We start from the raw sequence: 13,642 nt of genomic DNA, 5'->3' as shown, positions 1-13,642 counted from the left end.
ATTGCCTGTTTTCTTTCCAGCGTTTGTGCCCTATGGCCCGCTTCACACAAGCGTATGCGTATTGGAGGAATGAACAAAGTTTAGTCTTTTTTATTTTGCGCGCACATTGCGTATTTTACGGTACGATTTGCACATGGCAAAAAAGGACGCACCGGATGAAATGGCTGATTATCTGTTGAGTTCCAGGTGTTCTTTTTCCTGCGCAATTGCAGTGTTTCATGCATATCATAGCGTGTTTTGCATTCATTTGCGCATCCCCATTGACTTCTATGGGTGCACAAATGTGAAGGTAAATACGTGAACGGACCCGTAGAGTCAGTAGTTAGTGGAGAATTTTTAAATTTAGGAGAAAGTTCCTGCTACTTAAAGGGCTTCTCCGGGTTTATACTATTGTTGACCTGGGCTTGGGATGGGTAATCAAGAGCTGCTGCGGGAGGGGGGGTCTACCACGCAGGATCCCCACCGATCAGCTGATTCCTGGCACCATTGACAGAACTTGAAGCAGGTAGCGCTGTCAATGTTGCAGGGCACAGCTCCTATTGAATTCAATGGAAGTTTTGCCTGCAGTACCAAAACAGGCCTCTGTATTACAGACAGCGCTATCTGCTTCCAGTGCTGTCCATTCTCGCAGCAGGCTTAGGCCTCCCTCACACAGGGCGTTTTATACAGCGTTTAGCGCTGCCTTTTCAGCTAAACGCTGTACAAGGCTCCCATTCATTTCAATGGGGCTGCAAACGCAGCGCCTTGCAACGCTGCGCTTCGACAGCGATGCATGTTCTTTTTTGGGGCGTTTTCAGCCCTGCGTCGCCCATTGAAATGAATGGGCAGCGGTTTTAGCACTGCTGAAAACGCGGCAACACTTGGTGCTGCGTTTTTGGCAGCGTTAACCGCTCGCTGATTTTCAGGGTGAGGGCTTGCAATAGAAGCCCTACCCCGAAAATCAGTCCCAGCTAGGCTAGATAGAGAAAAAAAGAAAGTAATACTCACCTAGCCGCTGCAGTCTGGGTCGCGGCCGCTGGTCTCTGGCGCTGATCCGTGCTTCCCCTGCATTCACAAGTCTATTGCCGTAGGCCAGGTTTGAGAACCCCGCCTCCGGCAATAGAGTGTTGTGATTGGTTATCGGCATGCTCGATCCCCAATCACAGCCCTTCATTGACTGTCTCAGCCAATCAGCGCCGGCAAGCTCTGATTGGCTGAGACAGTCAATGAAGGGCTGTGATTGGGCATCGAGCAAGCACCGACAACCAATCACAGCACTCTATTGCCGGAGGCCGGGTTCTCAAACCTGGCCTCTGGCAATAGACTTGGGAGTGCCGAGGAAGCCCGGATCAGCGGCAGAGACGAGCGGCCGCGACCCGGACTGCAGCGGCTAGGTGAGTATTACTTTTTTTTTTTTCTTTTCAGCATTCTTGGCTGCGTTTTCAGCTGTGCTGAAAACGCAGCCAAAATGCTGGCATAAAGTATACCAGCGCTGCTGAAACGGGGCGGAATCTGCAGTAACGCAGCGTTGAAAAACGCTGCGTTTCTGCAAACGCCCTGTGTGAGGGAGGCCTCAAGGATGCTGATCTGTGGACCCCAGCTATTGAGGACCTATGCTGCGGATAGGTCAGCAGTACTAAAGATTCTGGAGAAGCCCTTTAAAAAGGATCTGTCAAGGGATAAAGTCAGCAGAGCTGTTTTTTTTTTCCCCATACTCCTTTTCCTTTGCGCATACAGCGCTGTCAGTGTGTCAGTGGGCGGTCCTCGCTGCTCACTCTCAATGGGACATCAGACTATGAATCAAGTCCAACCTCACCCACTGAGAGTGAAGGTGAGCACCGCCCACTTGACACACTGACAGCATCCGGAACTACACAAAGGAAGGCAAGTATGGGGAAAAAAATGGGTATGGTGTCAGCGGGGCAACTGCTGCAGAGCTATACAGCCAGCTTCGTGATTCTATCTGGTGATGGGTCCTCTTTAAGACATTGAACTCCATTCTTTAGAGTGGAGTCATACACATGAGCGATTTATCGATGCCGCAAGGTAAAAAAAAACCGCTGGATCTCCTATTGTTTTTCACATCCCTCAGAACGCATCACCCATAGTTTCCAATGGGACAGTCAAACATATTGCATGCCATACACGTGAGTGCGATCTGATGCTTCCCATTGAAAGCAATGGGAAATACTTTTTGATCCTCCAACGTACGTGAAACAAGTGTCTGAGAGCGGAATTTCACAGAAGTGGTGTGTTATAGTAATAATATATGTTTCTTACATCAGCCTAGGCAAACACATGTATGTATGTATGTATGTATGTATATGTAGATACTGGTATATCTTCCTTCTTAGTGGATAACCAGCATCTAAATGGTTAACTCAGTTCATGTTTTACACTGGTATGTAGATGCAGGCTCATACTTTCCCCTACGCATATCCTTTCCTGGCTTAGGAATGTATAAAGATAGCGGTTTCTATCTCTCCATTCACATAGAAACTACTAGAACAGTGTCTGTGTATACAGAATTTAGTTTCAGATTCCTGGGAATTACCTGTTTGGAGTGACATGCCTTGATGTGTTAACATATGTTAAACCATTAGCACCTAGAGCCAATCATTAGTTCTTATGATTACAGAGGGGCGTGTATTTCTGATCTTATGTAAGGGAACTTGTATATACATTGTCTACTTTGTAATAAAGGCAGAAGAGCTTCATTGTCGGATGATACTGACTTTGTCATGTGTCCGTGATTTGTGTACACAACTTCTCATATAATTCGGACCAGGCAATGAAACACTATGAAATCCCTTTAATGATTTCCCTAATAGGTGCAAGGTGTTTTTGCATGAAAACCGCCTTGCATGCGCAGGTAAAACGCACGTTGACGAGCGCGATATGGGGCCTAATTTCTCGGCTTGATATCACATTCGCCCATATGAAGGTAGCCTCACACTACAAATATAAGTGTCCATGAGGTGGTTCCTTGACATTCAGTGTGGCCGACACTAAATTTAAAGCCTCTACTTTGGGAATCTAAGTGGTTGACCGTACTCCACAAGTGATGCCACCCTAATAGGAACTATATCTCCTTATGCTAGGACCCCTTCAACTGATTGTTGGAAAGAAGGATCCACGGTGCCTTTTGGCTTTTTCTCCACTTATCACGTCTTCCGATTATGGTTGGTAAATGTATGTGATGATTTACAACTTGTCTTCACCCTAGGAGACTATTTGGTTACAATTGAAGAGAAGAACAATATTTCCTCTCTGAGAGCGTACGTGAACTGGCGATGCCAGACTACGGGCAGCTCCCGGGTCAGTGTGCGGATGGTCGGCCTCCAGCTGGAATCTCTCCAGAGTGGAATCTCAAAGGACCAGATGGAAATCATAGAGATGCCCCTCTCTGAGAACCCGCTGTGCCTCTCTTGTTGTCCCTTGCGAGGAGATCTTCTGGTCGGCTGCAAAAGTAAACTAGTGATCTTCAGTTTGAAGTACATTGCTGTCCATGATACAACGATGCTGGACTTTGACAGATCCTTGGTTTTACATGTGAATGGGATTGAACCCAGTCAGCTGTGCTTTTGCTTCTGGCATATTGGTATCTCGAATGATCTTGAAGTTCTGGTGTTTCGAGTGAGTTCAGAGACCCCAGAAGAAACCACTACAGTCCTGAAGAACACAACAGAAGTTGAAACGTTGCCAGAAGAAGGTACAAATATTGTAGATCTTTACAGTTGTTGTGTTTGTTTTAGAACAATGTTCGAAGTCTAAATTGTGTGCTTACTGCCCAACCTGAAAAGCAGAAATATATGTACGGTATGATACATTGTCTGCAATACTTTCCTTGTTAATATTAGACTGCAGTGTCTAAGGGTATTGCACTTGCTATTCTGCAGGTCTCAATTAACAACTTTCCACCCAAGACAATTTTGGCCTTTCTGGTCAAGCCCTATTTTTCAGATCTGATGTGTCACTTTATGTGGAAATAACTTTGACATGCCTTTACTTATCCAATTGTGAAAATGGAACAGGACCTCTGAAGCGTCATCTATTGTATGGTTTCTGGCGTTGGCTTACAATTCCCAGTCATTGTAACAAGACTTATTTAAAAAGTCTAACATTGACTTGCAGGAATGCTGCCTTCCAATAGGTGGCACTGCAGAGGTATTGTTACATTTTCTCTTTTGCATATTTCCCAGAGGAGCATGGATGGCCTTATAAGTCTCCTCGCTCACCTTCCTGGTGCTCTCCTTAAGGAGGAATTATACCCATCCTGACTCTTTATTTATCCACGTGATTCTGAGATTTGTTTGTTTTTCGTGACACATTGTCCTGGCAAAGTAAAGCGTAGGAGACTCTTAAAGATTTCATTTTTCGTCTGCAGATTTCTGTTTTTAAGCTGGTTTTTGTTTTTTTTTTTCTAATTTCAATAGGGCTTTTCAGATGAGCGTTTTAGCTCTGTGTTTCTAACACTGTGCTTTTCGAACACTGTTCTAGTTTAGTGCATTTCTGTGATTATTTATTTAAACGCACCACATCACCCATTGCAATGATGGGGTGTGTTAAAACCGCTGTCGAACGCATTTGAAAATGGCACTCGAAAATGCAGCGTTTAAAAATACTATGTTTTTACTAACGCCTGTGTGATACTGGCCCAAGAGTTCCAAAAAAGATGCTACAGAATTGGGAGAATTGATGGCTCCTACTTAAATGGTTTAACCCCTGTATTACAGAATTATCAAATTGCCCAGAATTCATTAAAGGGGTTTTGTCCTTTTAAAAAAAAAATCAATACTTACCTATTCCTCCCCAGGCAGAATACTTACCGCACCTTCTCCCAGCCAGTCTTCTCCTGGCGCCTGCAGTCCCCCGGGTCACCTCAGCTCCAGCTGGCCAGTTTCTTATTTTTACGGTGACACTACGCACATTGCCGGCATACTCCTTCCTGCAGAGCAATGTACACTATATCATAGCGCTGAATACTATGCAGGGCCAATGCCGAGTCTGCGCATGCGCTCTGTCTTGCCGTGAGTGTTCCTATACTAACATCGCGAGGCAGTGCTCGTGTGCAGTCTCGGCATTAGCCCTGCATAGCAATCGGCCCTCCCTGCTACACAGTGAATGCTATGTCAATAGTAACATAGCCTACACTGGCCTGCCGGAAGAAGAAAGCCACTGCATAAAGGAAGAAGAGGATCTGTCCGGCTAGCAGTGATGTGACATGGAGGAGCCAGGAGAAGATAGTTGAGGAGAAGACGTGGTAAGCAGACTGCCTGGGGAGGAATAGGTAAGTATTGATTTTTAATGACAAAACCCCTTTAATACTGAAGCTCCAAAAAAAGTTATGAATTTGGTATTGGTGTAACCCTACTGGCCAGCAGAATTAATTTAACATGCCATTAATACTGCACAGTGAATACCATTAAAAAATATTTTAAAAATGCCAGAATTGCAGATTTTGTTAATTTTGCCTCTAGAAAAAAAAAGGAATTAAAAGCAATAAAAATTTTATATGTTCCCTAAAATGGCACAAATGAAGACTAGAGTTCATCCCACAAAAACCAAGCCCCCATAGAGCTCTGTCGAATGAAAAATTAAAAAATGTAATGGCTCTTGGAATGCTGTAACGCAAAAGCAAGTCTTTAAAAGAAAAAGTTTTGTTGTGTAGAAAAATAGCAAAACATCAAAAACCTGTATAAACTTAATGTCGTTGGAATATTGCTGACCCAGAGAATACGCTTATCACGGTATTTAATTTGCACACTGAACGCTATAAAAATAACATCTAAAAAACAGATGACAGAATTTTTTTTTTTTCTCCAATCACCCCTTTAAAAAAAATTAATAAAAGTTAAACAAGACATTATTATGTACCCCAAAGTGTAAAATGCAACTTGTCCCGCAAAGAACAAGCCCTCATGTGGCTCCATGTTAAAGGAAAAATTAAAAAGTTATGGCTTTTAATGGAATGCGACAATGAAAAAAAGCTGAAAAATTAGTTGGTCATTGAGGTGCAATCTTGCTTCGTCACTAAGGGGTTAACGTTGCTTCCTTTTCACAGGTGGTAACAATGGCATTGCCGCGGGATCCCATCCATTAGAATGTGAGGATTTTGTCATGTTTCAGAGGCCGGTGGAACTTTTTCGAGAGGACTGCAAATCTTGCAACATCGCAGTGACGCCAGAGTCAACCGGCCTGCCAGCAGATGCCCAGAGTCCCTGCCATGTGAATTATTTGTTGTACAGGTAATACAATTAATCATCAACTACTTGTACCCATTTGTGACCAAGCCTTCAATATGTAATTATTCACTGCAACATTTCACCTTTTGGAATGCGATATCGCTGTGGGTCACTAGTGGGCGCCATGTATCTCGCACTGCAGTGGTTCCAGAGAGCAGTATGGTCTGATTACATAGGGTTTGATTAAGGGCTCCTGCCCACGACCGAATATTCGCTGCGGAATCCGCAGTCAGATTTGCAGCAAATGGCGCCCATAGCACGCTGTGGGAAATTGATTCTTCCTGCACACTTGCAGAAACGAATTGCAGTTTCCGCAAGTGGAGGAAAAATTGCAGCATGCTGTATTATTATTTTTTTTTGTGGATTCCGCGTGGATGGCTTCCATAGAAGCTGTCCCACTCACCGCCCGTCCGCAATCACATTGCAGAAAGGCCGTGAATTCCGTGGGAAAAGCAGGAGTTTAAAGAAAAAAAAATCTGTACTGCGCATGTCCGACGGCTCGCCGTGCGACCATCCACAGTACAGAAGAAAATGAAACCAAACCGGTATGTGGAGATGACGCTGCTGGCAGAGCTGATTTCCGCATGTGGATTCTCTGCTATGTGCTGCCGGCCTAAAGTGGTTTTCCAGCTCTTAAAATCTGATGCCTTTAACCACAGGATATCCTATGGGCTACCAATGAACCCAGATAATCACCTGTTTGCCAGGCTGCTGTCACTGTTTACGAAGCAGAAAGCAAATAGCTCCATACCTTCTGCAGTGGCCATTGTTGTAAATGGGAGCTCTGTCTGCTATACCATGCTGGGCCACTGCACTCTACGGCGCTGTCTGCTTCCTGCTCCATACATGGTGATATTGGCCGGGTGAACAGCAAAGCAGCAGACCCCTGCCGATCAACTATTGATGACCTATCCTGTGCATAGGGCATCCATTTTTAAGAGCGGGAGAAAATCCTTTTTAATCGTGCTGCAAACTTCCTTTATTCATCTTTTTGACGGCTTTTTAATGGTAAAGCAGTATAGAGTGATGCTACATTTACATCCTGGCTGCACATATTGTGGACATGAAGGGGCACAACGGTAAACCGTGCAGTAATGGCGTCAGATATGATGGCTTCTGCTGAGCCCACTGGCGTAACTATAGGGGATGCGGTTGCACCCGGGCCCAGGAGCCTTAGGGGCCCCCATAAGACCTCTCCTTTCCATACAGGGAGCCCAGTACTATGAATAAAGCATTATAGTTGGGGGCCCTGTTACAGGTTTTGCATTGGGGCCCGGGAGCTTCTAGCTGAACGCTACTCTTTTAATTGAACGGTGATTACCAAGGAGGGGTTGGGTTTTGTTGAGCTGTTTGAATTCTTGTACAAATGGATGTAAATTGTTTTTGTTACCTAGGAGGTTTACCCCAGACTTCAGTGATGGCTTTAGTGTGGAGAGCACAAGATTACATTCTCTGCAGATGCTGCCGATGTACAAGACTGGTACAGTATACAACTGCTGACATGCATCAGGGTTATCACACAGTCAGTCATGTGTGCTGTATAGCAATGACTAACAGGATCTCATGACTCTGAGCTTCTAAATACTAGGGCCACGCAGTATCTGCTAAGAGCGGCTCACATGAGTGTAATCACGTATTACACGGTTAATGGAATCAATGAAAGTACATTCATTTTTATTGACCCAGTCACAGTAGCATTTAATTGTGTATAATGTGCACATAAAAAAGAACTTAGCAAGTTGTATTTTATGGGGTATTACGCACAATAGAGCATTATTGTAGTCTATGGGTACATAATAAACGCTGTACATGCGCAGTTACATTGCATATGTGCGACATTTATAGGCAACGTCACTAAACAACTGAGAGTGAAATAAAAAAACCCTGTTCAGACAGCGCATGGCGGCATGTGTGAGATACACGGCCATGTGCAGTGCAAAATCATTGCCCTATGCAGCAATATGCTTGCTTACTGCCAGCTCACTCAGTGGTAAAATGCTGCACTTCACGCATCCGCTCGTCTGAGCCAGCCCACACCTAGCTCTCTGGGTGTGTGTCATGTGACCCTTTGCTTTTTTGTTTGTTTGTTTGTTTTTAGTATGTGTATTTACAGTTTTTATTCTGCTTTTTGGGGAGCTAAGGGTGAGTTCACACCTGCATGCACATCCACATGCAGCGCTTTTTCTTCCTTCCATAAGTCGGGCAGCTGGGCGGGGCGGAAAACAGAGGACCCCATTATAGTCAATGGGGTCCTCCTGGCGCTGTTTGGTTCCGTTCACAGATGGAATCGTTTGGCCGCGGGGATTCCCCTTTCCATCTCCCCGAAAGGAGCAGTAAAACAGAATCCCCAGGTCAGATATGAAAGCGCCCTATTTTTTTTTAATAAACATATCACTATACTCAGGTGATGGGTCCTCTTTAGGGGGCATTCACACCGTTTTTTTCTTCGTATTGCTGGGTTCCATCAGTAGTTGTGTCTGAATCCCCAAAAGCGGAATTCAGATGGAACCGGTGGACAGAACCATTGACTTTGCTGAAAGGGAGATAATTATGTCTGCGTTTCAGCAACTGCTTGTTTCTGGCATTTTGAGTCGGAAAGTATAATGTGGCGGACCCAGCCCACTAAGCCATTGCTTTGTTCATACTGTAACCCCCATAGAATTCGATGTAGAGAGCCCTATCTGCCTGGCCAGCTCTCTTTGGTTCTGTTGCCAAGTGGAGCTTATGGGACCCCATTTTCCTAATAGCTGTCGGTCATAGAGTGGAATATGTGAAAATACAATTAATGTGTTGGATTGGTCTTTCATTTACCGGTAGACTGAAGGTATTCTGTAACCACCAGGCTTGTCCTAATTTATATACATCTAGTCCTGATTCCGATGTCCGGTGGTTATTACATTGACTGCTCTGTATCATCCCTGATTTTTTTATTTTTTTTCTTCCCTTTAGAAAATAAAGTTCTTCCTACTGAAGCCGAAAACTCAGCTTCTCGAAAGAAGATTTCAAGTCTGTTTTGCTTCTTCTCCATGCCACACGCTGGCTTCTTGTACACGCTGGTCAATGCTGTGGAGCTGATTTCGGTCTACCAGTACCCAGAGAGGTCGCACCAGGCCGTTCTGACGCCTCTGTTCCTCCACGTTATCACAAGGTATTCCCCTGTTAGTGTTTAGTTCCCCGCCAGTTTCTGAGCAGCGATTTCTTATTTTTGTGTACTACAGTAAGAGACTATTTACACGGGACGAGCTGTTGGGCAAGTGATGGCAAACATTCATTCCGGTGATGCTCACTCCTGTGCTGCTACACAAGAATAAGCATCGCTAGCATTGTTGAAAGCGCTACCGGCATGGAGGCGGGGCAACGGGGAGCATTCTTCCCCACCCGCCTCCATTCACTTTAAGCAGACAGTCATTCAAAAGTGAATGACTGTTGTTTACATTGAATGGCGCATAGTTCCGTTTTCTGTATGCAGAAACTGAACAATTCTTATGTAGTCGCTGCATGCGTGTCCACGGGATGATTAGAGTTCACATTTTCTTGGGTGTGCAGGAAATTGAACGATTCTGAATGTTATGGGAATAAATCATATTCCAGAAGATTTCACTGGTTTGCTCCAGATTGGATAGAATGAAAAGCTTCATGCATGAATATATGTATGATGAACTCACGGATACTTATCGTGAGCCCTCATACCCTTCTGGTTTATTGTAAGGAAGTACAATACAGTCATACTGAATATGATGCACCAATTACATGTATACCCCTCACAACGTCATAACAACTCATGATTGGTCTAGTATGTAACGACGCTGATTAATATATGTTTACACCCAAGGTTTATGTTGCTATGTGAACACGTAATGTCTATATACCAAAGTCTCGTAGACTTTATTAATATTCCAATCTGGACCGAAGGAATTCAAGGGATGAGATAAGGAGCAGCCCGCCCCCCCCCCCCCTCTTATAAACTGTGGGCATCGCAGGTCTTTCTCATGAGAAACACATCTCAGGACCTTGTTAAGTCTTAGGAATTTGTGTAGGAGTGTATTTCAGATACTACCATAAGAATGCAAAAGACACACAGTGTACAGCATTGAACCAGTTAACCATTTCACTGCTAGCTATTTTCTATAAAGACGGATATATGAATATATAATGTTTGCATAGGCTGATTTTAAGAAACACATTTATATTATTATTACTACAACAAGAACAATAATCGTATCATGTAAAAGGGCCGTTCAGGTCCATTTACACAAAAAAGGGAACCATGTCAGAGTTTGCAGTAGTTCGCTTGCGAAGCCTGTTTATGCAGCAGATACATCGTTGGCTCGTTCAAACAAGAAATCGTTTAGTCGTTCACATTCCCTGTATAAGTAAATGAGAACGATGGAACAATTGCTATTTAAACTGAATGATAAGCGAACGAGCCAATGATTATTTTTAAGCCTGCATAAAATGAACGACGAAGGAAAAGTGATTAATTATCGTGTGGCTGCGTTTAGACTGACTGACTACCATTCACGTTTACTCGTTGGAATGAATCATTCCGTGTAAAAGGGCTTTAAGGCTAAGTTCATGCATTGAGGATTTGCCTACACCATGACACTTGGATTTCTGCAGAGGACCTTCTGAGAATCCACATGAGGATTAGCCCAGTAGTTGGAGTGAAACCTATGAAAATAACCCAAATTTTTGGGCTGCGGAAACTCTGTTATTTTGTATAGGAGGGCAGGTTGCACTATGGATTCTGCACAGAATGGAGGGGGGGGTCGGTGGCTTTTTTTTTCTATTTTCTAAACACCGCAGGAATTTTTCCTTTTTTCTTCATTTGCTTTTCTATAGAGAACATTAAAAAAGCCTCCCAACATTTTTTCCTTCTACAGAGAATCCTATTAACGGAGACATAAGTTGCACAGCAGCATTGAAACTGTTAAAGACTATATTGGGAAAATGAAAAAAATAACTACATATAAATGTTGTTCCCTCAAACTTGTAGCTCCAAATGCAGGATGTCCATAAGGCTCAGTTAGTTCCTTTCAGTTGTCCGTTGCTCTTTGACAGCACAAATTGTGTAAGGTGCTAATATTCTATCTAGTAGCAAATAGCAGAACTCTTACAGAATCATTGCAAGTTCAAAGGATCCATGAGAAGCCATTACGAAGCATATATGTGATCACAGTCTTAGGCCGCCTGCACACGGCACGTCCGGATTCCGCGTGCAAATTTCCGCAGTGAAAGACCTGCAATTCAAGAGTTTTTCTGTATAGATGAACAGTGGATCATGCGGTTAAAATTAATAAATAATTGCAGGCCCAATGGTGCCTTTCCCACCTCCCTGTCTGGTCTCCAAGCAAGCTGAGAGGTTTCCACCTACAAATCCGCATTGTAATTGTGGATTGAATGCTTCCAAAGAGATTCCACACAGAATCTGCACTAAAATGGAGCATACTGTTATACATTTTCCGCTCACGGATTCCGCAATTCAAGTGCACGTGTGCACGGAACTACGAAAGCTCATGCTTTACTATGGGGGATTTGAACAGCGGATCATCCGCGCGGGTGCCGATTGCAGATTTCGCAATTCAAATCCACCCGTGTGCAAGGGGCTTTACATTGTTGAGGTCAAAATGTGAGACTTCTGCTTTGTGTTTTTTGTTTCGTTTTTTTTTCTCCAAGAGATAAATCTCACCTGATGTAATATATATATTTTTGTCATTTGCTATGACCCCACCGCCTGATGCCTAATAGAATCCTCTGTTTGTAACTTCCTCTTTACAGTAACAACCTGCAATGTTTCACTGTGAGATGTAGTGCAGCTGCAGCCCGAGAAGAGGATCCCTATATTGATACAACTATGAAGGTATATGTCCACGCTAGAGACTTCTGAATGTTTAGAAGGAAATTACTTTATAAGAAATGCTTGAGATCCAGAATTTGCATGAGCTTGATATTTAAAGGGGTAGTCCAGTTACTGGACAACATTCCCCCTATACCACCAACTGTGCTACAAAATAACAAAATCGGCTACACTTACCCATTCTCTGTAACTGCGATCTAGCACTGCAGCCCCGCTGTCCTCTTGGTGTTTGTTGAAGATGTCACTGGATATCATGTGACCACTGCAACCAATCAGAGGCTGCAATTTCGCTGTTCAGAATTCCTGGTATCGTGGCACCCAAGATGTGAGCGCTGATGCCAATAGTCAGCGATGATGCTGATATTGTGACATATTCAGTAACAAACACCGGGAAGGCGGCGAGGCTACAGCGCTGGATTGTAGTGGCAGAGGATGGGGAAGTGCAGCTGATTTTATTACTTTAACACAATTGGTGGTATAAGGGAAATATCTTCCGGTAACTGGACAATCCCGCAATCCCTTTACTATACAACTGCAATTGTATTGGGTGTTCAAATCCTATTAGGTGAGATTTTGCCACCATGCAGTAAAGCGAGAAATGTATCGCAGACTTGGAAACCTCTACTGGGTTAAAGTTTGGTAGTAAATGCACATTTTCTTCTTTAAATCCCGGATAACCCTGTTTAAGCAGGGCAAAAAATACATAAAATGATGGTCCTTAGAATTGTGAACTAAGATATGTGGAACTGTCTACTGTATGTAGACGTATGCTAGGCGTGTCGGAGCATGCATGAGAGAACACACGTGTATATATCACTAGTATGAGCAAAAGCCATGAACAGTTCAGAAATGTTAAATAATATTGGATAGGAATTTGTTTTCAAGATTTAATATAATTCAAAAGCCATATTGTCTGTTTTACGCTAATGTAAATTTATGTATTGTTTTTTTCTATTTTGTGCCTAGAAATAGGTTCCCCTCAATAGGATACTGTGACCTCTTTCATTTTCCTTTCCCAGACTTGCCCGCCTGTATCCCTTGACGTCTGTACGCTAAGGATGCAACTATTTATTGGACTAAAAGCCATTCAGCACTTTAATAACCACATAATCATCTTGACAAGAGCCGATATCCAGGATGTGGCCGATAGAATGAAAAACTACAGAAGGTTAGCATACGTTTGTTTAAAACCATGCACTACAGTATGAAAACCACAAAGGGTTACTTTAAGGAGGGTCATACATATGTACAAGTATACTTCAATTTTTCTATGATTTTCATGTAATCTCACTTATTTTATATATTTATTTGACGACAATTTAAACGCCTAAAAAAACTATTAAAAACCGGTTTATTATTTTGCTGCTGTAGTGGAAGCTTCCGTAGTGCAGTTTTACATGTGGATAGTAGTGACCGGTCTACTATGTAAATGCAGGTAAATACTTGTTTAGTAGCAACATTTCATGAGGACTGTATAGCTAGAACTTTGGGTCCGATGATCGCTCAGTAAATGGAGGAGGAGCAGGACAGAGATTGCAACCCCCCCACCTCCATTTACAGC

At 43.3% G+C, this 13,642-nt stretch overlaps 1 protein-coding gene across 3 annotated transcripts in view; it reads left to right on the top strand.

Moving 5' to 3' along the window:
• Positions 1-13,642, top strand: part of HPS3 (HPS3 biogenesis of lysosomal organelles complex 2 subunit 1) — a 47,964-nt gene that overhangs the window by 562 nt on the left and 33,760 nt on the right. For all 3 annotated transcript variants that reach the window (XM_066599180.1, XM_066599188.1, XM_066599197.1), the window contains 6 exons: positions 3,206-3,691; positions 6,044-6,227; positions 7,619-7,704; positions 9,174-9,372; positions 12,003-12,084; positions 13,101-13,249. In XM_066599180.1, coding sequence (XP_066455277.1) covers positions 3,206-3,691; positions 6,044-6,227; positions 7,619-7,704; positions 9,174-9,372; positions 12,003-12,084; positions 13,101-13,249 — 1,186 coding nt within the window. The remainder of the gene's footprint in view (positions 1-3,205; positions 3,692-6,043; positions 6,228-7,618; positions 7,705-9,173; positions 9,373-12,002; positions 12,085-13,100; positions 13,250-13,642) is intronic.

This window comes from Eleutherodactylus coqui, chromosome 1 (assembly GCF_035609145.1).
Source record: "Eleutherodactylus coqui strain aEleCoq1 chromosome 1, aEleCoq1.hap1, whole genome shotgun sequence".
In the NCBI taxonomy this organism is placed as follows: domain Eukaryota; kingdom Metazoa; phylum Chordata; class Amphibia; order Anura; family Eleutherodactylidae; genus Eleutherodactylus; species Eleutherodactylus coqui.
Note: the sequence above shows the minus strand (reverse complement) of the source record. Positions and strands in the feature narration are given on the sequence as shown.